Source organism: Haliotis rubra, unplaced genomic scaffold, assembly GCF_003918875.1.
Source record: "Haliotis rubra isolate DU_JTF1 unplaced genomic scaffold, ASM391887v1 Scf1230, whole genome shotgun sequence".
Lineage (NCBI taxonomy): Eukaryota > Metazoa > Mollusca > Gastropoda > Lepetellida > Haliotidae > Haliotis > Haliotis rubra.
In genome coordinates this window covers 13,664-41,305 of record NW_025765149.1, presented here as the reverse complement: position 1 = coordinate 41,305, position 27,642 = coordinate 13,664, and the positions used below count along the sequence as shown (strand labels likewise).

Genomic DNA, 27,642 nt, shown 5'->3' with positions numbered 1-27,642 from the left:
TGCTTATTACTGATGATGAATTGCACATCACATTTCACTCAACACGCGAGGAGCCGCTGACCTATCTGTACAGAATAAAGCTATAAACCAACTCCTCTGTTCTTCTTTCTCCGTACCCTGCTTTGAATCAGTCATATTGCGGTCTGGCACTCATGGGATGAAAGCCCGAAGTTACACAGGTGAGCTTCACAAGATGGGTGATGGAGATGACAAACGTAGAAACACAATCGGTGATAATCACAGAGTACAACCGCCCCGTGAGTTTCCAGGTTAGAGTAGGGTCGCAAGATGTCCTGCTTACCGGTAGAGGCGACATGGGTTGGTGGTCTGACTTGTAGGCTCTCTCCAACGGTGTGGATTGTTTGTCAGATTGTCAATCACTAGTTTTTCCAGGCCACCATTGATTACATGCCGAACAAATTGAACCAATGATCATCGGTGGCTGGAGCCACACAGACCTGTATACCTTTGTCTCAGGTTATTTGATTGTTCGCGTATATTTTCCATTCAGTGACAAAATTATGGAAATGTTCTGACAACGTAGTTCCCTGACAAGAAGTGAGTGAGGGAGTCTATTTTTACGCCGCACTCGACAATATTCCAGCTATATGGCAGCGGTCTGTACATAATCGAGTGATGGTCTGGGTCGTACATCCGTGTTCATTTTACGTCCTTCCATGGATGAAGTGATGGACTAGGACGTACATCCATGTTCATCTTACGTCCCTCTATGAATGACGTAATGGTCTAGGACGTAAATCCATGTTCATCTTACGTTCTTCCATGGATGAAGTGATGCTCTAGGACGTACATCCATGTTCATCTTACGTCCTTCCATGGATGAAGTGATGGTCTAGGACGTACATCCGTGTCCATTTTACGTCCTTCCATGGATGAAATGATGGTCTAGGATGTACATCCATGTTCATCTTACGTCCTTCCATGGATGAAGTGATGGTCTAGGACGTACATCCATGTTCATCTTACGTCTTTCTATGGATGAAGTGATGGTCTAGGACGTACATCCATGTTCATCTTACGTCTTTCTATGGATAAAGTGATGGTCTAGGACGTACATCCACTATCATATTACGTCCTTCTATGAATGAAGTGATGGTCTAGGACGTACATCCATGTTCATCTTACGTCTTTCTATGGATGAAGTGATGGTCTAGGACGTACATCCATGTTCATCTTACGTTCTTCCATGGATGAAGTGATGGTCTAGGGCGTACATCCATGTTCATCTTACGTTCTTCCATGGATGAAGTGATGGTCTAGGACGTACATCCATGTTCATCTTACGTTCTTCCATAGATGAAATGATGGTCTAGGACGTACATCCGTGTTCATCTTGCGTCCTTCTATGGATGAAGTGATGGTCTAGGACGTAAATCCATGTTCATCTTACGTTCTTCCATGGATGAAGTGATGGTCTAGGACGTACATCCGTGTCCATTTTACGTCCTTCCATGGATGAAGTGATGGTCTAGGACGTACATCCATGTTCATATTACGTCCCTCTATGGATGAAGTGATGGTCTAGGGCGTACATCCATGTTCATCGTACGTCCTTCTATTAATGAAGTGATGGTCTAGGACGTACATCCATGTTCATCTTACGTCTTTCTATGGATGAAGTGATGGTCTAGGACGTACATCCATGTTCATCTTACGTCTTTCTATGGATAAAGTGATGGTCTAGGACGTACATCCACTATCATATTACGTCCTTCTATGAATGAAGTGATGGTCTAGGACGTACATCCATGTTCATCTTACGTCTTTCTATGGATGAAGTGATGGTCTAGGACGTACATCCATGTTCATCTTACGTTCTTCCATGGATGAAGTGATGGTCTAGGGCGTACATCCATGTTCATCTTACGTTCTTCCATGGATGAAGTGATGGTCTAGGACGTACATCCATGTTCATCTTACGTTCTTCCATAGATGAAATGATGGTCTAGGACGTACATCCGTGTTCATCTTGCGTCCTTCTATGGATGAAGTGATGGTCTAGGACGTAAATCCATGTTCATCTTACGTTCTTCCATGGATGAAGTGATGGTCTAGGACGTACATCCGTGTCCATTTTACGTCCTTCCATGGATGAAGTGATGGTCTAGGACGTACATCCATGTTCATATTACGTCCCTCTATGGATGAAGTGATGGTCTAGGGCGTACATCCATGTTCATCGTACGTCCTTCTATTAATGAAGTGATGGTCTAGGACGTACATCCATGTTCATCTTACGTCTTTCTATGGATGAAGTGATGGTCTAGGACGTAAATCCATGTTCATCTTACGTTCTTCCATGGATGAAGTGATGGTCTAGGACGTACATCCGTGTCCATTTTACGTCCTTCCATGGATGAAGTGATGGTCTAGGACGTACATCCATGTTCATCTTACGTCCTTCTATTAATGAAGTGATGGTCTAGGACGTACATCCATGTTCATCTTACGTCTTTCCATGGATGAAGTGATTGTCTAGGACGTACATCCATGTTCATCTTACGTTCTTCCATGGGTGAAGTGATGGTCTAGGACGTACATCCATGTTCATCTTACGTTCTTCCATGGATGAAGTGATGGTCTAGGACGTACATCCATGTTCATCTTACGTTCTTCCATAGATGAAGTGATGGTCTAGGATGTAAATCTATGTTCATCTTACGTCTTTCTATGAATGAAGTGATGGTCTAGGACGTACATCCGTGTTCATCTTACGTCCGTCTATGGATGTAGTGATGGTCTAGGACGTACATCCAGGTTCATCTTACGTCCTTCCGTGGATGAAGTGATGGTCTAGGACGTACATCCATGTTCATCTTACGTCCTTCCATGGATGAAGTGATGGTCTAGGACGTACATCCATGTTCATTTTACGTTCTTTCATGGAAGAAGTGATGGTCTAGGACGTACATCCATGTTCATCTTACGTCCTTCCATTGTTTCCAAACAATCTATATGACGTCGTGTGTATAGGGGAAAATATAGCCCATCATATCTCTATTATACAAAAACCTTTTTCCCTGTATGAAAATGAACTAATTACATTGTTTTTTCTGTCCATCCGCACAATATTGTTCTTATATGTTTGTACTCTTGGCTATGTAGCTTCAAATACTGAATAAACTTCTTCTTCTTCTTCTTTTCCTATTTTTGTATAATGTTCGTACCTCTTCCATGGCGTCCTCCACCGTAATGTTGTGCAATATTACCTGACACAATGTACCCTATTATGCTGATATAATTATGGAATATATCCAGCATACTTGCCTTAACTATACAGTCAACATTGATTAAATGATCACACTATATGCAAACATAATCTGCAGCTATGTACATGATGATCAGCAGTTAGAAGAAACAACATTCCACTAAGCTAGAGCTAATGTAGAGTCACGTCGTCTGTGTGTTTAACAGCACACAGTCATCATCCGAAATTGTAGTGCATCGAATCTTGCCAACAAACCTAATCTTGTTTAAGAAGGGATATGTAGAGAATAAGTTATATCTTAAGTTTGTAAAACTGCACCAGAAAGCGGATTTCATATCTCTTACACGGTCCAGTATCTAGAATTATATGGAATCAAATTGTCAACTGGATAAGAACAAGAAACGATATCACATTAAGAAAATCATATTTGTATTTTCTGAAAAAGGAACGGTGTCCTTTATCTCCTGATAACAGTTGTCAAATTTACTCTTTTTAAAATACGAATATATACATGTGCTCCAGGTTTCGATATGATCAGAAAGGAAATAGGTAAAGTTGACAATATCGAGAGAACACATGCCATCTCTTCTTGTAATTTTACCAAATTTGTTGGATTCTGGTCTGATTGCCATCAATAATTGTTTGATCGATATTAACATAGAATTTGCTTATTTTGTTGCAATGCCATCTGTTATAATATGCTCGTCAATATGAGATATCGCCAAGATCTTTCTACAAACGCATAGGTTATATTGATGCCATGATTTTGTACCTAAAAAGATGAATAAAAACATATGTGTATTTTTGTACGTCTTCCTAATGCAAACAAACAATACATTACTGTTTTGTAATCGCCCATTCAGGGAGGAATTATATCCAATTTTTAAAAGAAAACAACATTTTTCATGATATGAGACTCCGTGTAACATTACTGTAAAATGTATTTTTTTTATAGACCCCCCTCCGCCCCTGATGTCTGGAACAATTACAGTGTTTGAAGCAAGTTCTGCCAACGTCTCCTTCCCGTTCTCCTCTAATCCTCCACCTCTTCTGTATAAGTGGAGGAAGGAAGGTCTTGACTCCAACTTTACCACGACCTTGAATCCACCTGCCATAACCAACATTGGGCGGTCAGATGCCGGGACCTATGTCATCACAGCTACAAATATAATGAATGATTCACAAGCTGGTCTAGTGGAAGGTCATGGGATGCACCTTATTTCATTAAATGTACTTTGTAAGTATATTTGGTCTGTTAGGTGAACTTGAGGGACACCGGAAATGTGGGTCAGAATTCCCCAGTATGTCATTGTTCATTCCCAGACAACAGCTGGTGCGCGGGCAGTGAGTGTATAAGTTTTTTAGAAATAAGTATGACGTTCAACAGATAGCATGGATATTCCTCTAAAGTAATCAATAAAATAGAAATCGAACCCTTATAGTTTAACGGCCAACCCCTTCCGACAGGAGTAATCATTCAAATTGTTTTATGTTGTTTTATTACAGAGAATAAATCAGATTGCCCATCGAACAGATCAGATGACAGGTTCATTACTAAATAATGGTGGTTTTTGTATAGTCTGTTGTTCATGGAGACTGTATAGTACTAGAGTTACTGTATCATGTTTCAGATCCTCCTGAAGTGTTCTGTCAGAAAGATGTAAGTGTGCTTCTCAAATCATCGTTTGACCTGACATGCGCAGTGTCAGCGTCCCCCCTCCCTGATGATGTGACGTGGACAAGGGTATCTACCCCAGCCTCCACAATCTCCCCCGAGCCTGCACACAAATATTCCACCCCGTCTGGATCTGGTGAAATGGAGATCATTCAGGTTGATAAGTACAGGGGATGATTTGGAGGGACGATTTTCTCGGATGCCATCTAATACATCCATAAACTCAGGAACAGAAGTGAACGAACTAAGCTCTATGAATACATCACGTCTGGGTGGGATTCCAGAGTCTTCATGTGAAGTGAAATGTGGATTAAGTGCAGAGAAGGGCAAAACTGGAACATACCACGTCCAAAGTGCTGCCACTACTGATGCTGGGGTCTATCAGTGTACAGCTGTGAACACCGTGGAAGGCACAGGAAGGGGGGAAACAGGGACAGGATCATGTATAACGAACGTGAATGTTCTGTGTGAGTGATGACTCCACATATTATACAGAAATAATTTATGTTTCAATATTTGATATGGTATATTATTTACCATGTTTCACTATTGCAATGTAGAAATGATCAATGCAAACAACTTCGTTCAAACATGAGCCACAGGTCTTCCAAACAATGCCAGCAGCAAATATGACTCTTGCTCACACGTTGTTTGACTGAGGTTGTAGTCGTCAAGGTCTAAGGAAAGCATTCTGGTACACACGTGAAGATTTCAAAACCTGGCATCGGTGACAAAAATATTGTCCCGTACAATTCTCAATATTGACTTCCTGGTGTCATCAAGGTTTAATAGTGACTCCTCATATTCAACTTTTGCTATAGCCGGAATCATGCAATCGACCCACATTAAGAGATTGGTTATCAATAAGGAAAAGGTTTCTTCGTGTGAAGCATAAGTTGCGTTGCATCGGATAATATGTTTGTTACCGATGCGTCAGGTTTTCAAACCTTAGTTTCTGCTGAACTTGTTCCTTCTTACAATTTAGCCTTTTTTTATCTTGTATTGTCATATAGCTAAAGGTTTTAGAGTTCATTACTAGTTTTAAACTGAAATCTGTGATAAACTAGTTATTTTACTGTCCCTTGGTGACAGGGTGTTATCATTTACTTTTACTTATTATGAAATTATAACTTGCTTTTAGTCACGATATGGTTGAAATATTGCCCATGTCACTTAAAATCGTAACTCACTCACTCCTACACTTGATCCATTTAGATCCCCCGCCGCCTTTGCTGAGGGGTACAAAGGACATGTTCGAGGGCACCAGCGTTATCCTGAGTTTGCCTCCAGGTTCCAACCCTCCTCCACACGTCTATACATGGAAGAGGGAAGTGGATGAGCGAGAGGTGTCCTCTATCACTCCCCTATTATATCGAACATCAGGAGATCTGATGCTGGAAGTATATCGTCCCAGTCACTAACTCCATGAACCTGACTTCTGGTGGACTGACGGAGGGACACGGGGTCCAGCTGGTGCAGATTAATGTTCTATGTACGTTATCAACTCATGTTCCTTGTGTGACTACCGTATGTAGGATGAAGTTGGTATCTCTCTTTGACCCATTCTTTATGAATAGTGGGTGCTTCGATGGCTGACGGGGCGGTGGGGTAGCCTAATGGATAAAGCGTTGGCTCGTCACGCCGAAGACCCGGGTTCAAATCCCCACATGGGCACAATGTGTGAAGCCCATTTCTGGTGTCCCCCGCCGTGATGTTGCTGGAATATTGCTAAAAGCGGCGTAAAACCAAACTCAGTTAGTCAGTCAGTAGATGGCTGACAGGGTTAGGTTGCTGACTTTGTGTGGTGGCGAGTAGGTGTATTACACTGAGAGTGTGGACTCATCCCCAAAACGTACTAGAATCTGTACTTTACAGAGAAAAGTGTATTCCCAAATGCAATATTTGTCGTACATAAGAAGTGGTTTGTGTCTCATTATGAAATTTTGGATACGTTGGTTCCAGATTTTTTATGAATAGTACGGATGACACTACTTTATTGGTGTATTGGTACCATGCTGCTTGTTTGCTCTTTCATCAACACTGAACCTTCAGTACAATCTCTGCAGATTCTCCGGTGCTGTCTTGCCAGGATGAGTACGTTGTCATCCAGAACACATCTGTCAGCCTCGGGTGTTCTGTAGACGCCTTCCCGGCCCCCAGTATCATACGTTGGCGACGGGAAGCATCAGACAAGACGTTAATGACCGGAGACAAGTTCACAATCGACGATGTCCAAATGACAGACGGTGGTGTGTATATATGCACAGCTACAAACAGTATGACAGATTATAATGGTCAAATCCGGACAGGGACTGGATCATGCGCAGTCCGAGTGAAAGTCGTGTGTGAGTACTGTCATACATCATTGTATATGCTTCGATTTTAAGGTTGAAATTACTTCAGTTGATCAGTAATCTGGTAAGAGGAAAAGAGGTCACAAGTGAAGTACACATAAGTACACCTGCCTGTTCTAGATACCATTATGTCAATGTAAGATGGATATTATGCCACAGGTCGACATGCATATCGATAGGGAATAATTGTCAATTTCGTGTATACTTATGATGATTCCGAGACCTTCTTATGCAGTGTATGACACACTCAGTGTTGCCTTGAGATTCAGAAGGGAGAATGTCCATTGGAAACGTGATGGGAGTGACAGAGAGATGTATGATGATAATAGACATAAAGTGTTATGGTGGTGGAAGTATGCATTAACCAGATACTGTTCCCAATAGAATATAGCACCTATGCTAAATTCATCACATGTCACCGGGCAACTAGAGAAAACTGTATGGATATAGGTGCAAGGTCTTGAGGGGTTAAGGGTACACTCGTCGAAGTCGCTGGATTCGGCTGAGCAGAGATGCGCCACCTTGGCCCCTCCTGCCACTGAATATTGTGTTATAGTGACTAATTCAGACTTAATTGTAATTATTCAATCTGCAGTCTTAATTCTTATCACTACCACAGGGTGCATTGTCTTGTTAACCACCCTGTACCACTCTGTCACTGTCATTAATTATAATTGTATATGGCATTTTTTGCCCTAATTGGTCATCCCCCTTGGCCGTGTCTGCCATCACATCAACTGGTCAAGGAAGTGCTATTGTTTTTCTATCTGTCTATTGTTGAGTCGTCATCTGTCCATTGTTGTCCAAAACTGTATATATATGCTCACATCTACATGTAGAGTGAAAAACAGAGGACGACTCATGTATTCCGACTGCCCGTGTAGGAACGACCACGAGCAGGATAATGCCGCTCGTAGGAAACGCCCTGGGGTTGAGCAGGTACTCCGCTCACCTCTTTTATGTCTTGTGTATTTGTTTGTCATGTAACTAAACAAGTTTGAGCTCAACGCATTCCTTCGTCTTGTCAACGTATTGTACGTACACTTCATCTTAAACATGAGCTAATTCCCCAGTCGACGCGTATACCACGCGTTGACAATTGTGTCTAGGTTTCTCAGCATTATACCGGTGCTCATAGCTTCACCAAGGCGGTAGACGTCTATGACCCGAATCACTTTCCACCATGAAATCTCACAAGCCTTGCCTATGGTCTCCAGCATGGTGATCTACCTAAAACTATATGTAGCCCATTTCTAAACTGCATTCTTCTATTTAATAATATCGTTTTATGATAGCATGCTAGTTTTAACTTTAATATCTGTGATATAATAGTAGTTTTACTGTTCTTCGACAACAGACTTTTAATTTCTAATTTTATTTATCTATAATATAACAATAAATTGTCCCCGTCACGATATGGCTGAAATATTGCCGATGTGACGATAAATGCTCACTCACTCACTCACTCACTCACTCACTCACTCACTATCAACCCAATTTCAGAAACTTGGACATTGTGAAGAAAGATACTGATGTCCACATTTTACAAATTCTAAATAGCACGTGACACAGTGGGATGTCCAAATCATACCCCAAAAAGCCATCATCCCCTTCAACTTCACATCATCTTCATCATCGGCGGTGTTTTCGTGGTCGTCCTAGTGGTAACGGTCATCTGCATGAAGAGGCGATCCAAGGAAAAAGTCATCACGGTGTGTATAGAAATATGTTCGATTTCTTAAATATAACTGAAATCAGTGTAGAAAACAGGTGCAAGCTTATAGTAAGAGCAGATAAATTACAGTGTTCTTACACTGTGGAGCGTTTAGTAGCTGTTGCGATGGCAATACCAAGCATATAAACACAGCTCTGGTATTTGATTATCGGCACACATGACGTGTTATCCGGTGGTGATACAATAGTATTTTCTTACAGATAAATACACACGTAGTCTCAAAATAACTACAACAAATTTCGACTTTTTCATTGCAGATGAAAGCGTCGAGAAGAAGTAAGTATGACTGCCTTTCATGAATGAGAACCTGGCATTTGATGTGAGAATATTATTATTTTTCTTGTTCTACTTAAGCTCCAATCAATACATCGTTGACAGCAAAATTGAATCTACTAAAATTGTTTCTGTGATTACAGCAGAGACATACCACTGACTGAAATCCCGGGAGGTAAATATAAGCGTCTTTTTTCCAAATGTAATCACTTTATGGCATTGGTCCGTTGATACTTTAGGGTGATATTCGTGATGAACGGGTCACAGCGGTTCCAGCAGTTAAACCGCTGTGTGCAGTGCCATTACTGCAACCTTTCATGCTATATCAGACTCGCAGGCCGTGATATAACCGAGATACTGTTAAGCGGCGTTCACCAACACTCTTGAATATACCGTTCTGGCATGATGCAATACAAGGCAAACAAGAGGTTAACATTATGAACAACGACCTACAGTACGCTGACAAACATTCCAGCGGAGTGTATGTCGTTCAGTTCCCACAAAAGCTGGGGTGTTGTAAGATATTCTTTCTCTGTCAGCATCGGTATTTTGTCGTCGATTATAAGGTCTTGAAGTGGGTTATTCAGTCATATATCTTGGCATGAGTGAACGAAGGGTTCTCGTCATGATAACTGTTATGTTTTTCTCTCAACAGGGACCACGCTTATCTACAAACAGATGTGATTGTGTGGATCTTACTTCTGACACCGATTGTCAACAGACGCAACTGTGTACTCACTTGATTCCATACAACTATAGTTCCATGTTTGATAACGTTCAGCTGCTCACATTTCACGCATTACACAGTTACATGTGTTGTATTTGGAATTAGCCATCTAACCCACTCAGCCAACGAGGCTTCCACAATAAACATTTGCCAGGGGGGTACACAAAGTATGGGATCTAGACTACCAAGTGTCCGGCTTTCAGTTTAGTGGAAGTCGCTGTGGCAGAGTGGGTCAGGTGCCTGACTTAGAGTGTTGGTGCGAATCCCACTGACCACATCTGACCACTTTCTAAATGATCTTGTGAATTCACCCATTACACAGTTGCAGACTCAGCTCAGAGATGTGTTGTCTCTGATGATAACTGTTTCATTGTAATGAATCCTGTCTAAAGAGTCTATATTATTTTATTTGAATCAAAGGCGGTGGGGTAGCCTAGTGGTTAAAGCGTTGGCTCGTCACGCCGAAGACCCGGGTTCGATTCCCCACATGGGTATAATGTGTGAAGCCCATTTCTGGTGTCCCCCGCCGTGATGTTGCTGGAATATTGCTAAAAGCGGCGTAAAACCAAAACTCAGTCAGTCAGTCAGTCAGTCAGTATTGGAGTCATTTACCGGACACTCCACTGGGTGTACAAATGAACCATTAGCCACACCCTGCACGGAAGTGTACATGTACATGAAGTAGAATCAGAAACAAATCTTATATCGATGACTATCAACCGAAATAAACCCACGATTACGTCATCCGTTTCACGTCTTGCGCATTTTGCCTATATATGATGCATAGAGTACTTCCTCCAAAAAACGTTTTTTACACCTGATATAATCCCCATCATCGTTCACAACACATGTTTTAATGGGAGGACACTTTCTTAGAAGTGGCGGCTGACTTGGTGTGCTGCGATTAGGTGCCTGATTCTGGGAGTGTGGGTTCGAATCCCGGGAGGGACTCAACCAAACAAACGTACAAGAATCTGTACTTTACTGAGAAAGTGTAATTCCAAATATAACATGTGTTAAATTTAACCACTTTCTAAATGGGTTTGTGTATGCAGAAAAACAATGAGAAACGCCATCACAACTTTTTCGTAACAATTTAGCTTGAAGACCACGAAAGTCCATGTACGGTGAAGGAACGTGAATGTTACTGTTGTCGCCGGTTCATATTTTAAGACATTATTACAAATGAAACCTAACTATTTTCATATTGGAGATTCATAGTTAAACTCTCTTTGCCTGTCATCAGTTTGTGTGCTTCCTGAATGGATAAAGGATGTTGATATTATAACTTATACAATGTGAGACTCTAAGTGATTTACCGGTACTTGTTAAATTGAATGTTTGATGATATATAGTGACACTTAAATGTCTGCCTGGTTCAGAGTGGAAGGGGTTGTAAACTTAAGCAGAAACGAAAATAGAACAGATCTGATGTGAGCTTGAGGATACAGGCTAGGGCCCTCTTTACAGTTTGTAGTCAGTGTAACAATGGAATCAGGAAGTCAACACTGTGGATTTCCGAGAACCATGCTCCAAATAAGGGCATTCTATTTTCTTACACATACATGTACCTTAGAACTGTTTTCATTGTCTTATTATAGTAAAATCTACGAATATTGAGTTCTTTATCTATACGAACCATTGAAGTAACAGGATAAACATCTCCGTGGGAATACATGTGCGAGTGATCCTGAGTCCGGCTTAAACTCACTATGACGCATTGAATCTGCATCATTCTGTATCAGCTTAGTGAGGGAAAACCCCGAAACCTCTTGACTGTATGTATGTAGGGTACGGACATATTGGGAATGAGTGAGTGAGTGAGTGAGTAAGTGAGTATGGTTTTACGCCGCTTTTAGCAATATTACAGTAATATTACGGCCGGGACACCAGAAATGGGCTTCACACATTGTACTCATGTGGGGAATCGGGTCTTCGGAGCGAACGCTTTAACCACTAGGCTACCCTACCGCCCCTGACATTTGGGGATTCGAACCATGGATATCATCACCAAAGGCGACTGCGCTATCCGTTTTACTGTTACAGTGTTTTTGACCATGTGTTTCCAAACAATCTATATGACGTCGTGTGTATAGGGGAAAATATAGCCCATCAAATCTTTATTATACAAACCCCTTTTTCCCTGTATGAAAATGAACTAATTACATTGGTTTTTTCTGTCCATCCGCACAATATTGTTCTTATATGTTTGTACTCTTTAAAGGTCATCAGGCCTACCAAAGAAAAAACCGAATTGCGAGGAAAAGCATAGAAATGTACACATTAAGACGCGAATGTGCATACAAACATACCGATGCGGAATCGAAAGCATAGAAACTGCATAAAAATACGACGATCTGCAACTTTAAAGAATCGAGGACGCGTTCCGAAAGACTCGAAGTGCATCACGATGTGACTGCGCATGCGCTGCCCAATTCCAAAATGGCGGATGAAAGTTTGACTCCTGCGGTTGGTAAGTGAAAATGATTTTTATTCTTCATATGTCTTGCTATAAGATATTTTATGAATTAGAAAAAAGAGATACAGGTTCCTAAAACGAAACTGTAAAATATTACATCATTTCGCCAGCTACATCGAAGAATATAAGTCATTTTGTGATTAGCATGTGGAACCGCTATAGTCCGTATCAAATACGGCCAACCGATTCTGATTCTTGGTTTGGTGGAGCATGATAGTATGGTTTTACACGGCCAAAACTGGGTACCCAAATGAATAACTGACTGTATATATTTTCAATATATAATTTGACAAAAATCTAATCCGAACTTATATATTTTCATGGTATAAATATGTAAAATATATTTTGAATATAATCACAGACTCGGGTCGTTGTCATGTAATTTCCATTGACTAATTAATAAAACAATTTTCATGAAGTTACTTTCGATCATAGTCAAATGTGAAATCACCTTAATGAAAATTATTTCTGCTTCACTAAATTAACATGTAAGTCTATGGAAAATATATCAAGTGCATGTTTCTGTAGGTCTATATATTGATTGCTATACTGCACTTCTGTCTTTTCAAAATTAATTTTGTTATTTTTCGGGTTTTTTACTAAGATGATATATAATATATTTTTATCATGTATAAAGAACTGGATATTCTAACTGATAACAAAAATTTTTTATGAGGCTAATTTTAATTTAAATTTTTTAAAATAACTGTAAAATTAGAATAAGGTTTCACTTTTAGATGTTCTAATGGAGACCTAATTATCTGTTTTTGATTTTCCAGCAATGCTCCTGAAAGAAATGACAGATCCTGCAAGTCCAGGTTCATGTGATGAATTAACTACCATTCCTGAATCACCAACCACATCACAGACATGGACTGAACCACAACCAGATCTTCAACATTTGAGGTTCGAGTGCGAGTACTGTGACAAGGTGCTAGCAACAAAGATGGGAATGAAAATGCACACCCGGCAACATACAAAAGAGTTTCCTTATGCATGTAGCCAATGTAGTAAAGGGTTTAATACGCGAGTCCTCCTCAAAGCGCACCTGGCCAAGCATCAAGGAAAGCCGTATGCAACTTGCAAACTTTGCGGAAAAGCTTTAGCAAGTCCATCGGCACTCAAGCGGCACCATGCCTTACATGAAGGCACAACTTTGAAATGTGAATATTGTGAAAAAACATTTCACACCAAGGATTCACATTCAAAACATCAGATTTCTCATCAAACGAAAACAGAAAGGTGTCAGCTATGTGGAAAAGACTTTCATGAAAAAACAATTAATAAGCACATGCGTGAAATTCATGGCGAGAAAAAACACCAGTGCGAGTTATGTCCTTATGCCACAAACAGAAAGGCCGACTTAATGAGGCATGGTGTGATGCACAAACCCACCAAGATTGAAATCTGTTCTTCATGTGGCAAGGACTTTAAGTGGGAGACCTCCAGAAGGAGGCATGAGGAGGTCTGCCAAGGGCCAAAGGAGGACGAAGATTTCGATATTGTTGAAATAGACCCAGACCTTTTAATCCAATGCAGTGCAGCAAAAAAATAGTATATTTAAACATTTTCTCCAGTGACTGTGATGTGTAAATATGTTCCTGTGATCATCCAGAGAGAGACTGTGATGTGTAAATATGTTCCTGTGATCATCCAGAGAGAGACTGTGATGTGTAAATATGTTCTTGTGATCATCCAGAGAGAGACTGTGATGTGTAAATATGTTCTTGTGATCATCCAGAGAGAGACTGTGATGTGTAAATATGTTCCTGTGATCATCCAGAGAGAGAGACTGTGATGTGTAAATATGTTATTTTTTTATTTACATCTTATACATGTATTTTATTTTTGTGATAGCCTGTGATTTATATGTTGTTGAACAGAATTACTGTTTACCACCAGTCGGTGCCATAAATGTATACTGTATTGTCCAAGTGCCAAGTTTTACTTTATCAATAAAAACGTTTTGAAACTTATTTCCACATGTACTTCAATTGACAACACGAAAAAGTTCATTCAACAATTTTATTCAAGATAACAATACATCCTAGCAGCAGCAGCTCTTTCATTTACATGACATTATAATATGAAACAAATCAAATAACATGACTTAACTTGGAAGAACTTTCAAGTTCATTAACATTTGGTGTTTGTCATTCTGAAAACAAGACCATCAGGCCACCTTATGTTAGCTTTTCCCACAAATGTGCCCTAGGGGTGAGATGATTTTGGCACTTTCAATAGTATTTCCACTTATATCACAAGTGAACCAGGGATGGTACTGCACTGAATTTCAATTAAGCATTCACTCAAATCTTATTGCATGAAAAATAGTTTTTAAAAAGCAGTGTCTTTAGCTTTGCCCATTCTCACAAGTGGATTTATTCGGGACTCGTCAACTTTGTGGTGTTGACGCACTCCAGAGACTCCTTTAGCTGGTTCATGGATGTTGGATAGTCCATGCAGATGGTGACGAGCAGTGCGTCTTCGACTTTTGTCGTCAAACGGATGATCCTGAAATGTAAGATTATGTTATTGAAATATGCTTAACCAAATACCAAAAGTAATATACATACCAAGTAACAAATGTAACACATTACATATAACATTCGTAATCCCAAATACAATAAGATACAGAGGCTATGACATTCCTGTTAATGCTGATCTATATATCTATATCTAAAGCTAAATATTGTTTTGTGAACGGACTTGATCTGTCCAACTATTATACTCACAACAATGTTGATGTCATCAATAAAGCAAGGTGGAGGTCTTGCAGCAGGGAGTGGCTTGTTGACTTTCTCAAGAGTTTGTTCAGGGTACACAGGAGCAGAAGACATACGGAGAGGGAATCCTCTACAACAAATAAGATTAATAAAGGAATGAAATCATTATCAAAAGTAAATGCCTTTGGACTTAATTTGTGAACACTCAATTTGCCAAACTGGTTAATGTCAGCTAAAAACTGGAATTAGTAATGATAATGCAATTATTTTCAATCCAGTAATATTTCTGGTTTGCTTATCATCAGCCCCTGGCCAATCCTGGATCATTCCATTTGTTATTAAGTTATGATTCTTGAAAATCAGCTACACAGAAAGTTATGAAAATAATCATTTCATTAATTAAAGGGTTAAAATGCTAAAGTTGGAGTTTAAAGGGTGAAGCGCAATTGATTCGATTATAATTTATGCCCTTGTTTCACATGTACAAATTAGTTGAGACAATCAATTACCTGTCAGGGTCTAGCCTCACAAGACTCTCCCCACACAACTTTGCCATGTTTGTTTCCAGACCAATACAGGTAGGTACTCCATTGTTTGAACCAGGAAGAGCGGCCAGTGAGGAGTAAATTGCTTCACAATTCTGACTGCTGACTGCCCGTTGATTGTAGGTTCGACGTTTAGTCAGACTATAAAGCTGCAGATCCACGTCAATGCTTGCAATTGTTGCTTCCCATAATTGCTTTGGATATCCCTTTATATGCATTCCGGGGGGAGGAAACCTCTGCAGATCCACAAAGGACAACAGCTTTTCTCTGTATCTTAAATGAAAGAAATTACATTCTCATTTACAGATGTAAGCATTAGGAAAGTGTGATCATTGTTAACTAACTTTCCAGTAGTAGTAGAATTCTGTTTTTTTATGCTAAATCAGCAAGGGCCAGGAACAAATTTAGCACTTGATCATAATCATTTAATGATTACAAGTGATGTTAATAACAATTTACTATCGTCAAGAAAGTACTTACCTCCACATATTTCTGCATCTTTCAAGTGCTGGAATTCCTGGTTGATCACAAGCTTCGAACCAGTCACGAATCTGAAATAATATCATTTATGGATAATAATGATACAATTGTGATGAACAGAACAGTACCAATTATCAGAGTTTGGTCTTGTGCTTAAATCTAAATTGAGTACACATATCAGTGTATGACAATCAGACCCATTTGACAGACCAAAATCTTATTACTTTTTGCAATTTTGAGGTTTTTGTTTAATTTAACAAATTAAATTTATACAATAAGAATTTCTTGTTGGCTACTTTATTATGGTTCTGCAGAACCATTTAGTGGTAGCAAAGTGGACTTGGTCTTGTAGAGCAATAAGTTTCCCCAGAATGGTACTGAAGAAGCATAGTTGATTGATAGTTAAAGTAGGTAATACATGGGAAAAGTATTCTTCCTTGAATATTTACAAATTTTTAAAAAACCACATACATTTTAACTCACCATTTTGCACATTTCTGCAGACTTGTTAGCTTTCATGGCTCTTAGTTCATTCTCCACTTCAACAGAGAAAGTTATCAAAGAAAAGTCCGTGCTCTGCATGTTTATGCGATCCTCAATCATTCCCAGCTTCAACTGTGTATTTCCCTGTTCCGCAACTGTGACAAATTCCGATCTCTTTGCTGATCCAAGATTGCCCTTGCACAAAGCTGATCGATGTCTGGTGAGGAGGTGATGTGGATCTATCTTCTTGGTTTCCAGTTGGTTTCTATCAGAATGCCATTCCGGTATGTAGAACCATTCAACTGGTTTGGATAAACCTAGCACTACCATGTTGTGCTTTATTTTGGCTCCTCGACGCCAATTGTCCAGTATCTCGCCAAATTTCCAATTAGCATAGGATACATTAAGGGCCATTTTAGGATATGACTTTTGCTGCAGACATTTTAAGGAAAGGCATTTCAATTTTGCAGGAGACCTCCTTCGGAATTTCTGGGATGGTACATCTCCACATATATGAAGCAGCGACTTTAATTCTTCCAAAATCTTTTGCTTAGATCCTGATATCCTCACTTTCAGCAGCTTCCTATCACGCAAGAACTTGAGGATTGAACTGAGCTCTTTGGCATTCATTTTTGACATTTCACAGCAACTGACAAAATATCCTTTCAAGTATTCAACTGACCTTGAGCGCCATTTATCATTGATTTTTGAGAGGTCATCTTTCAGTTCTTTAAAGTCTTCATTTGACAGAACCAAGGCAGGCTTTGCCTCTGACTCATTTGTTGAGAGAAGAGAAGCAGGTTGGCCATCATTATGTTCATTGTTGTGTTGTGATGTTGACTTCTGTAAATCAAGCGGTGGGTTATCTGTAGACACATTGATGCTAAGCAATTCAAGTGGAATATCTTCTAAATCTTGGGCAATATCCAGACTCTCTTTCGATGCTGATTTCCCCATCTTATCCTTGTCACAAATTTCTTTGTGGCTGAGAAACTTCTGTGCTGTTCGGGGTATATTTACAGAGTAACTGCTAAGGATGTCTCTCTGTGTATCACTTCTGTTTGTGGTTGGATTGCTCCCAACAGATGTGTCTGCTTGATTACATGTCTTGAATTCCCCTATGATCCTTGACTTTGGGAGTTTACATACCGTGTTCCAGAACTGCTTTTGAAGCTCCAAGATGGTCTGTGGATGTCCATTCCAAGTCTGAACAAGTTTCATGAACTGTCCATCAAAGCAAGAAACAGGTATATGAATGCCTTGTCTGTGGCAATACTGGAGAAACTCTTCAAGAATATTTCCAACGACACAGATTGGTAGACTGTATCCTCGAAGGAAATAGCCAATGGGTACACCATGTACTTGATCTTTGGACCACATCCTGTCTAAGTCACCTGCCACAAAAGTAACAACTTCCGTAGCTTTGTGTCTTGTAGCTTGGAATTGTTTGCGGATGATAAGCAAACTTTCTTCACAGATTTCATTCACCTGTTCATGAAGTGGAAGTTTATCTTGATTGGAATTTGTTAATCTTTGCCTTGATGGTTGATAGTCCATGTTTGGTTCACAAGCATGTAGGGACTTGACTTCACATATCAAGCTGCAATGTGCCTTGACTCCACTCTTAATGTGATCTTTGAGAGCTTTTACTGATGGCGTCAACTTTGACGGACATGTCTTAATGTCTGTTCCAAACGTTGAGGCAAGAATATCCAATGTCATTTCCCACACATCATTGTCAAAAGAAATTTGCATTACACGGGTTGTTTCTTCAGTCCATGTAATGAAGATACAGTTGTCTACATGTAGTGCCACCATTTCAGCTTGCACTTGGAGGTAGTACCTTTCAGGAATATCAGTTGGCAGGACTCCAGAATAGGGACATTTAATCTCGATTGCTGCCACAGGAACATTTGTATTCTTTTCGTTCAGGACTCCATCTGGTGAAATTATCAGAGACAAATTTTCAGTTGAGAAGGAAATTCCTCCAACCTCCTTGACAATGTGACCAGGAAAGAAAATTGGTAGTACCTTGTAACAAAATGTTGTCATTGCACATGCTTCATGTTTTCGTCCATGTTCCATAGCTTTCTGCACATGGTCTGATACTGGAGCTTGCTCTCTACCATTTCTCTCCATGAAGTACTCCTTTTGCCGTTTCAAACCTGCACAACCTGTTGCCTCAAACAGCTTACTTCCTGTAGCAGAGGCAACCTTACGAGCCTCAAACCACTTGTCTGAACCTTGTTTCAAATTTTCTTCATCATCTTCATCATCAGGTAGAAATGCATACGATCTGCAGTATTTGAGAGGCATTAAGTGTTGACATGGCCATATATATTGGTTAAAAGACGATCCAATTTCCATGATCCTTTCCCTCAAGTCATCATTCCTCTTGTTGAGGTCTCGCAGTTCTAATAATAGCGCCGTCAACATGCTGATTGCATATGCAAACCGTGACTTGGTGTAGTCTTCCCCTCCTTGCTTCTTTAATTTCTCAATGGAATACATTTTCCTTTTGATAACACCATCAAGCTCCATCTTCTTCTTGGAAAGAACTGTTGAGGCATTTTTAAGATTTGTGGAAAAATCTTCTGGTTGGGCTAGCTTGGTCAAACAAAGAAGGTCAGCCTTGTGATTTTCTTGCAGTTTTTCTACTGACTCTCCATTTGGTTCATGTCCAAGCAAATTGACATCACCTTTGTCATTTTTTAATCCAGGGGCCAGTTTTTTACCATCAAATGCCAGACAAACACTTGTCTGATGATGTTTTTCTTTGACTCTTTCTACAATTTCACTGCTGATACCCGGTGGAATTTGTCTTGGCCAGTTTCCTCCATATGGATCAAATGATTTCAGCACTTCTTCTGATGGAATGGCAAGAATCATATCAGATTCTTTCCCTGAAAGACGTCCAGGTTTGGATTGTCCTGACAAAATGCTCCCTGTCATCTTCCATCCCGAAAGTGCTCTAATTGGCGCACCCCCGAATTTGTCAATGAAGAACTTCCAAAACAATTTACTCTTCTCAGAAAATCTCACTTCTGTAAGAGACTGTGATGAAATGGCATTGATGGTGTCCAAAAATAAATCAAAAGTTAAACTTTCCAAATCAAATTTGTCATTGCAGATAATTTCCATTAACTTCAACACTATGTCAGCTTTTCCATTTTCAGCCAGTTTTGGGGAACAACTTTTTAGAAGCTTTCTTACTGATTCTTCCTCATTTTCCCCTTGGTCATTCACATCATTGACAGTACCACATTTGGGACACACATAGCCTTGTTCCAAGTCACCATGAGAGTGAATAGAAATGTCTGACACAAAACTAATTTCAAGTGTAGATTTTCCGCAACCAGCACACAATGACACCCCATCATGCGTTCTGTCACAAACCAGAGAAGTATCAATGGAAACACTTGTGCCTCCTTCACATTCTCTTGTATTATTCACTGGGGAAGCTGTTGGAAATAAGACTCTTCCTCCTATCCTTCTGGGTGTACTGTGCACAGGACGAACTCTTTTCTTATCCGAACTGGACTGTACTGGTGAAGCTTTCCTCTTTGAGCCAGGGGTTGATTTCATTATCTAGAATAAATACACAAACATTAACAATTTCTGTGTCAGTATGAAAATACACATCATCTTTTTTACTAATTGCTTCAACGTGGTCACTAAATTTAGTTTCATAACAATATCATGCCCATATCACTTTATATTGGTAATTTTACCATTCACTTATTTTAACTGCTTAGATAATTATTTAACTAAGTAAAGTAATTAACAACAGCTCCATAGACTTGCCTTTGAAATACACTCTCAATGTGTGAAGTCAAACCCCAAATATTGTGAAATGTATGTGAAAATACATCTTTCTTAATTCAAAACTTAACCAAAACCGAGGGTTAGGCCTAATCAAAGTCAGTCCCAAATAAAAACTGCTTACGAAATCTTGTGGAGACTTTGCCAGCAGCCATCATGTTCAGTTGAGGCGATACTGAGCCAGCGAGATAACGAACATAATAGGAAACAGACTATAAAAAATAAGTACCGAAAGCGGGCCTACACTTCACTAAAAGTTGCAAATGATGTATTTTCTAGACTCTAAGTACGTAGACTGGACACTACAACCCCAAAAAGCCCAATGACTATATCATAAAATAGAAAACTGTCTACTTTCTCAGTGACAACACGGGTCAAACGACCCGCCGAATTCAACAATGTCACCGCCTGCATACTTTCACGAACCATATTCTAATAATCTGTCGACTAACATGACACGTAGTCGCGAGTCAAACAAATATGGATAGTCATAGAATTAACAAGTCAACTTGAGTTGCTAAAATAACATTTCGTTTATGAGTTATACAAGAAAAAACTTACCTTGACAGCATTAGCTATGTGGCGTGTTTTGCTTCCGCTTGGGTTACTGCGCATGTGCAGTCGGCGTGATGCACTTCGAGTCTTTCGGAACGCGTCCTCGATTCTTTAAAGTTGCAGATCGTCGTATTTTTATGCAGTTTCTATGCTTTCGATTCCGCATCGCTATGTTTGTATGCACATTCGCGTCTTAATGTGTACATTTCTATGCTTTCCCTCGCAATTCGGTTTTTTCTTTGGTAGGCCTGGTCATGTGGCCTCAAATACTGAATAAACTTCTTCTTCTTCTTCTTTTCCTATTTTTGTATAATGTTCGTACCTCTTCCATGGCGTCCCCCACCGTAATGTTGTGCAATATTACCTGACACCATGTACCCTATTATGCTGATATAATTATGGAATATATCCAGCATACTTGCCTTAACTATACAGTCAACATTGATTAAATAATCACACTATATGCAAACATAACCCGCAGCTATGTACATGATGATCAGCAGTTAGAAGAAACAACATTCCACTAAGCTAGAGCTAATGTAGATTCACGTCGTCTGTGTGTAAAACAGCACACAGTCATCATCCGAAATTGTAGTGCATCGAATCTTGCCAACAAACCTAATCTTGTTTAAGATGGGATATGTAGAGAATAAGTTATGTCAAGTTTGTAAAACTGCACCAGAAAGCGGATTTCATATCTCTTACACGGTCCAGTATCTAGAATTATATGGAATCAAATTGTCAACTGGATAAGAACAAGAAACGATATCACATTAAGAAAATCATATTTGTATTTTCTGAAAAAGGAACGGTGTCCTTTATCTCCTGATAACAGTTGTCAAATTTACTCTTTTTAAAATACGAATATATACATGTGCGCCAGGTTTCGATATGATCAGAGAGGAAATAGGTAAAGTTGACAATATCGAGCGAACACATGCCATCTCTTCTTGTAATTTTACCAAATTTGTTGGATTCTGGTCTGATGGCCATCAATAATTGTTTGATCGATATTAACATAGAATTTGCTTATTTTGTTGCAATGCCACCTCTTATAATATACTTGTCAATATGAGATATCGCCAAGATCTTTATACAAACGCATAGGTTATACTGATGCCATGAGTTTGTACCTAAAAAGATGAATAAAAACATGTGTGTATTTTTGTGCGTCTTCCTAATGCAAACAAACAATACATTACTGTTTTGTAATCTCCCATTCAGGGAGGAATTATATCCCATTTTTAAAAGAAAACAACATTTTTTTACGATATGAGACGTAACATTACTGTAAAATGTATTTTTTTTTATAGACCCCCCTCCGCCCCTGATGTCTGGAACAATTACAGTGTTTGAAGCAAGTTCTGCCAACGTCTCCTTCCCGTTCTCCTCTAATCCTCCACTTCTTCTGTATAAGTGGAGGAAGGAAGGTCTGGACTCCAACTTTACCACGACCTTGAATCCACCTGCCATAACCAACATTGGGCGGTCAGATGCCGGGACCTATGTCATCACAGCTACAAATATAATGAATGATTCACAAGCTGGTCTAGTGGAAGGTCATGGGATGCAACTTATTTCATTAAATGTACTTTGTAAGTATATTTGGTCTGTTAGGTGAACTTGAGGGACACCGAAAATGTGGGTCAGAATTCCCCCGTATGTCATTGTTCATGCCCAGACAACAGCTGGTAGGCGGACAGTGAGTGTTTAAGTTTTGGAGAAATATGTATGACGTTCAACCGATAGCATGGATATTCCTCTAAAGTAATCAATAAAATAAAAATCAAACCCTTATAGTTTAACGGCCAACCCCTTCCGACAGGAGTAATTATTCAAATTGTTTTATGTTGTTTTATTACAGAGAATAAATCAGATTTCCCATCGAACAGATCAGATGGAAGATTCCTCACCAAATCATGGTTTTTTGTGTATTCTGTTGTTCATGGAGACTGTAGTAGAGTTGCTGTATCATGTTTCAGATCCTCCTGAAGTGTTCTGTCAGAAAGATGTAAGTGTGCTTCTCAAATCATCGTTTGACCTGACATGCGCAGTGTCAGCGTCCCCCCTCCCTGAGGATGTGACGTGGACAAGGGTATCTACCCCAGCCTCCACAATTTCCCCCGAGCCTGCACACAAATATTCCACCCCGTCTGGATCTGGTGAAATGGAGATTATTCAGGTTGATAATGCTGAAGACACAGATGAAGGTTCAGGGGATGATTTGGAGGGACGATTTTCTCGGATGGAATCTAATACATCCATAAACTCAGGAACAGAAGTGAACGAACTCAAGCTTGTCTTAAGCTCTATGAATACATCACGTCTGGGTGGGATTCCAGAGTCTTCATGTGAAGTGAAATGTGGATTAAGTGCAGAGAAGGGCAAAACTGGAACATACCACGTCCAAAGTGCTGCCACTACTGATGCTGGGGTCTACCTGTGTACAGCTGTGAACACCATGGAACGCACAGGAAGGAGGGAAACAGGGACAGGATCATGTATAACGAACGTGAATGTTCTCTGTGAGTGATGACTCTCCGGGCGGACGCTCTAACCACTACACCACGGAGGCGATCCAAGGTATGTCCAATATGTACATGGCAGGTTATCGCGGGTGTATGCCTGTTGCAGTTATAATACATCCGTGACTCCATTAAAAATTGAGGAAATAACATATAGAAATTAACAATTGCTTTAAGATGTTACGTTTTGAAGAACAGCCCCTCGTACATATGATTTAATTTTCTTTAAAAATATTACAATTGTTTATAAATGATACTAAGTGAGCGTGTATCATCCAAGAACGTATTGTTTTGTTACTGCATGTTGACAATACATCTGTGCCTGCTATAGCTAGGTATTCTGATTTTCACTCAACATTAGGTGTAAACATGTTTAGAATCAAATATTGTTTATGATGACATGAATGTGAAGGCAACCAACATGTAGTCAATAAAGTGTACAAATCATTTATGTTTACAACACTACCAACAGAATCATCATTATAGAGATTGGAATTTGGTATGAATATATTGTTTGTGATTATATGTTTATAATTGTATTTCAAAATTGTATTATGATATGCGGATGATGATCGATATAATTCGTCTGTGACTGTATATTTTACAATTCTTTTATCATTGTTTCACGTCTTTTAGTAATATACCTACGAAATATTTGTGATGATGAAAAAAAATCAATATATGTGCAGGAAATTCACACTTTGCACACATTTCCCATAATGCCGTACATTTTACCTACCCGCTGTACTGAAATCCATGTACATAACCTAATCAGCGGTAATTTGTATACGTATACAATAAAAGAAAATACGTCTGGCTTAAAATTGATATTCAATCATCTAGAGCAATAAAACGTCAGCAGAACGACAAAACAGGATATGAAATGATCTATCTGTTGATGCCACCTCCTCGCATCGATACAGGTGATTCACTATTGCAATATAGGCAGTCATGATCAGCTGTGATGTATCATGGAATCACTAGATACATCATTGTATAGGGGGAATGATGTACTGTCTATATACCAGCGTGAACGTTACCCATAAAGTAGAAGGTTATACAGGATAACCTTCTCTAAGTAGCACGTACTTCTCGGATGGCGCGTCTGTATCAGATCAACTAGCAGGATAGTGAAGAGAAGATATAATCGAAAAAGATCGGCCGTATTAACGTTAATTAAAAATGACTATCTTCGTAGTCTAGTGGACAAAGTGAAAAGAGCGGAAGGTCGGTGATAGCGAAGAGAAGATATAATCGAAAAAGATGGGCCGTATTAACGTTAATTAAAAATGACTATCTTCGTAGTCTAGTGGACAAAGTGAAAAGAGCGAAAGGTCGGTGGTTCGATGCCTTTCTTTCACGCTAAAGACAGGCTAAAGATGGTGCTTGTTGGTACCCTGGCTCGGTGTCTGCTGGGGGCCAGTGTACAGTGTCCGAGGTGCGTGTGCGCATCTTATCTTCGCGGGTGTACTGTAATGCAAACACGGACACACACTTGCACGCACGCACGCACGTGTAAATGCGCAATAATCTTGAACGTGTGGTTAAGCGTCATTTCATCCCTAAGAACAATCAAGCGTGCCCACCGCTTAGCCATACAACTTCGTAACTGTCAAAGTCAAAGATATTTATTGTAATTAGGCCTCCGACCTATATACAAGTAATACAAGGATATATACAGCACTTGTTACAGACATTTCACAAAAGAAATTACTGTTCAGGTAAGATATTGCTTCTACGGATAACAGAATGTTTTACATAAAGCGCTGGATTACGTTTTACATTTTCATTTTTGAGGATAGAATGAAACAAAGGCAGTTGAAGGATATTTTAACAGATAATTATTATTATGATCGTTTGTTTAACAACTTTTCTACTCGGGTTTCCAAAATTATGAGACAAATCATCAGAGTTGGTCTGTCGATTTCATGTGACTGTGCTAAATTTCGTTCTGCTGCAGTTATTAGATTTCGTGTTAGTGAGCAATGCACCGGTCTCAAATGAAATCAAACGGACTGTAGTTCTGGTGTGAATTAAGCTCTTATATTATGATCTATACAACTGATATTTTGAACTATTGTCTATACAGGAATGCCATTCTTGATAATACATGCTAACAGATTGTTCTTGAAATTGCTTAAGAAATAGGTTAATATTACCAACTGTTTGATTTAGCCACACAAATCCAAACACATGAGAAAATAACAGATTTCTAATATGAGACGCCCATCATGACTTACCCCTATCATCTAAATGTACAAGCATGCTATAAGTTAGTTTTGGAATTCTTTGTTCGTGCATTCCAAGGATTTAACCAATATTTTAACCATCTGATTCGTGAATTTATATATATCGGATATCTACCGCATTCTCCATAAACCATACAAGTTGGTGTTGCTTGCGCTATATTTAAAGATCTTTTACATGCTAAAAGGTGTAGGTTCTCTAGACATTCATGACGTTGAAATCCCCAAATTTCAAACCCATAAAGCATAATCGGTTGGATTTGTGAATCATACAATTTGAAACTTTCCGGGTTAAAATTCTTTTTTTTCAACTGTCGTGGAATTTAGGATTGTTTCTATATAGAAAACCAATATTGTGTCCAAGAAATGGATGTTATGTCCCCCGTGGCGATTCCTGGTCAGTACGACCCGTGAAGATCCGGGGTAGAATAGGTCTTCAGCAACCCATGCATGCCACAAAAGGCCACTATGCTTGTCGTAAGAGGCGACTAACGGGATCGGGTTGTCAGGCTCGCTGACTTGGTTGACACATGTCATCGGTTCCCAATTGCGCAGATCGATACTCATGCTGTTGATCACTGGATTTTTCGATTATTTGATGGGCTCGTCTGCGTGTATAGGGACTCGTTAGATTCGCCTGTTTGCTGTTCACCACCGTGATGAGCTGCCTAGCTATGGGACGACAAACCAGTGATTGATATCATGAACACCACTGCACGACGGTTACGATAGCACATAATCCATATAATCCACCACCCGACGGTCAAATATAACCCGGAATCCCAAATGGGGAGAGACGCGAGAATCTGTGGAAGAATCACATGAAGAATACCCATATTTTGCTGAAGTGATGTATTTGTTTTGACTGTAGCCGACCCTGCCTTGATTCGGCTTGTACCAGGAACCTATGCTGGTCGCCTGGAGATCTACCATAGAGGAGAATGGGGCACAGTCTGTGATGATGGGTTTGACATGAATGACGCTAAAGTTGTCTGCAGAGCATTTGGCCTTAACGCGTAATGTACCTTATGAATTGTGATCGAGCATTGTATCTATTAAGCTACAGTATGTGTGTAATGCAGGAGGTTTTCTTTTTTGCAAGTGTAATATTGTGTAATTTTAAAATGTAATCGTTGTGACATCAAGTCAGTATTCTAGAATATTCTTTTTGAAAATCCGTGTGTGTTTAATATTCACTCCATGCAAATATTTCATAACAGTAATGATAATAATAATAATAATAATGAACTTGTTTCTTTGTTGGAGTTGGTGATTGGACAAAACAAGACATCCAGAGTCTTGACCGTCTGACCAGAAGGATCATGTCTGATAACAGAGCCCACCACCCTCGTTCCTCTCTTAACCGTTTATACATGCCAATCAATTCTGGAGGTCGGGGTCGGATTAATGTGGAGGCTCTTCATGATAGAATTGTATTGTGTACTTTTGCACATATTTATTTATCGGATGATCCTCTGGTAATGCATGTCAAGACTCATGGTGAAAGCAATTTATTCCACAGCTATTTTAAGCGTGCCAAGGTTGTTGGACAGAATCTGAAATTTGAGGTTGATTATGTTGATGGCGATATACTGCTGGACGGTACAGCAATGGGAGTGGACCAGGTGAAGTCCTTCACCACGTCTCCTCGAGTCGGTCTTTTGTGGAGAAGCTTTCTGAGAAGCCATTGCGTCGTGTGTACATGCAGTGTGTGGAACAGAATAGTTATCCCACCGACTCCTTCGCCTGGATGAAGTCGGCTGGTCTCAAATGTGAAACTGAGGGCTT

At 39.7% G+C, this 27,642-nt stretch overlaps 1 protein-coding gene and 1 long non-coding RNA gene across 2 annotated transcripts; both read left to right on the top strand.

Moving 5' to 3' along the window:
• Positions 1-5,069: 5,069 nt before the first annotated feature.
• Positions 5,070-26,874, top strand: LOC124266124 (hemicentin-1-like). Its single transcript, XM_046700937.1, has 6 exons — positions 5,070-5,371; positions 6,120-6,396; positions 6,971-7,249; positions 22,397-22,678; positions 23,066-23,608; positions 26,726-26,874. The coding sequence occupies exons 2-6, from the start codon at positions 6,330-6,332 to the stop codon at positions 26,872-26,874; spliced, it is 1,320 nt and encodes a 439-aa protein (XP_046556893.1). The 5' UTR covers positions 5,070-5,371; positions 6,120-6,329.
• On the top strand, positions 8,932-10,484 carry LOC124266123. The gene is made up of 4 exons (XR_006895637.1): positions 8,932-8,970; positions 9,251-9,269; positions 9,410-9,441; positions 9,922-10,484. It is a non-coding gene; the product is annotated as an uncharacterized LOC124266123 (long non-coding RNA).
• Positions 26,875-27,642: the final 768 nt, after the last annotated feature.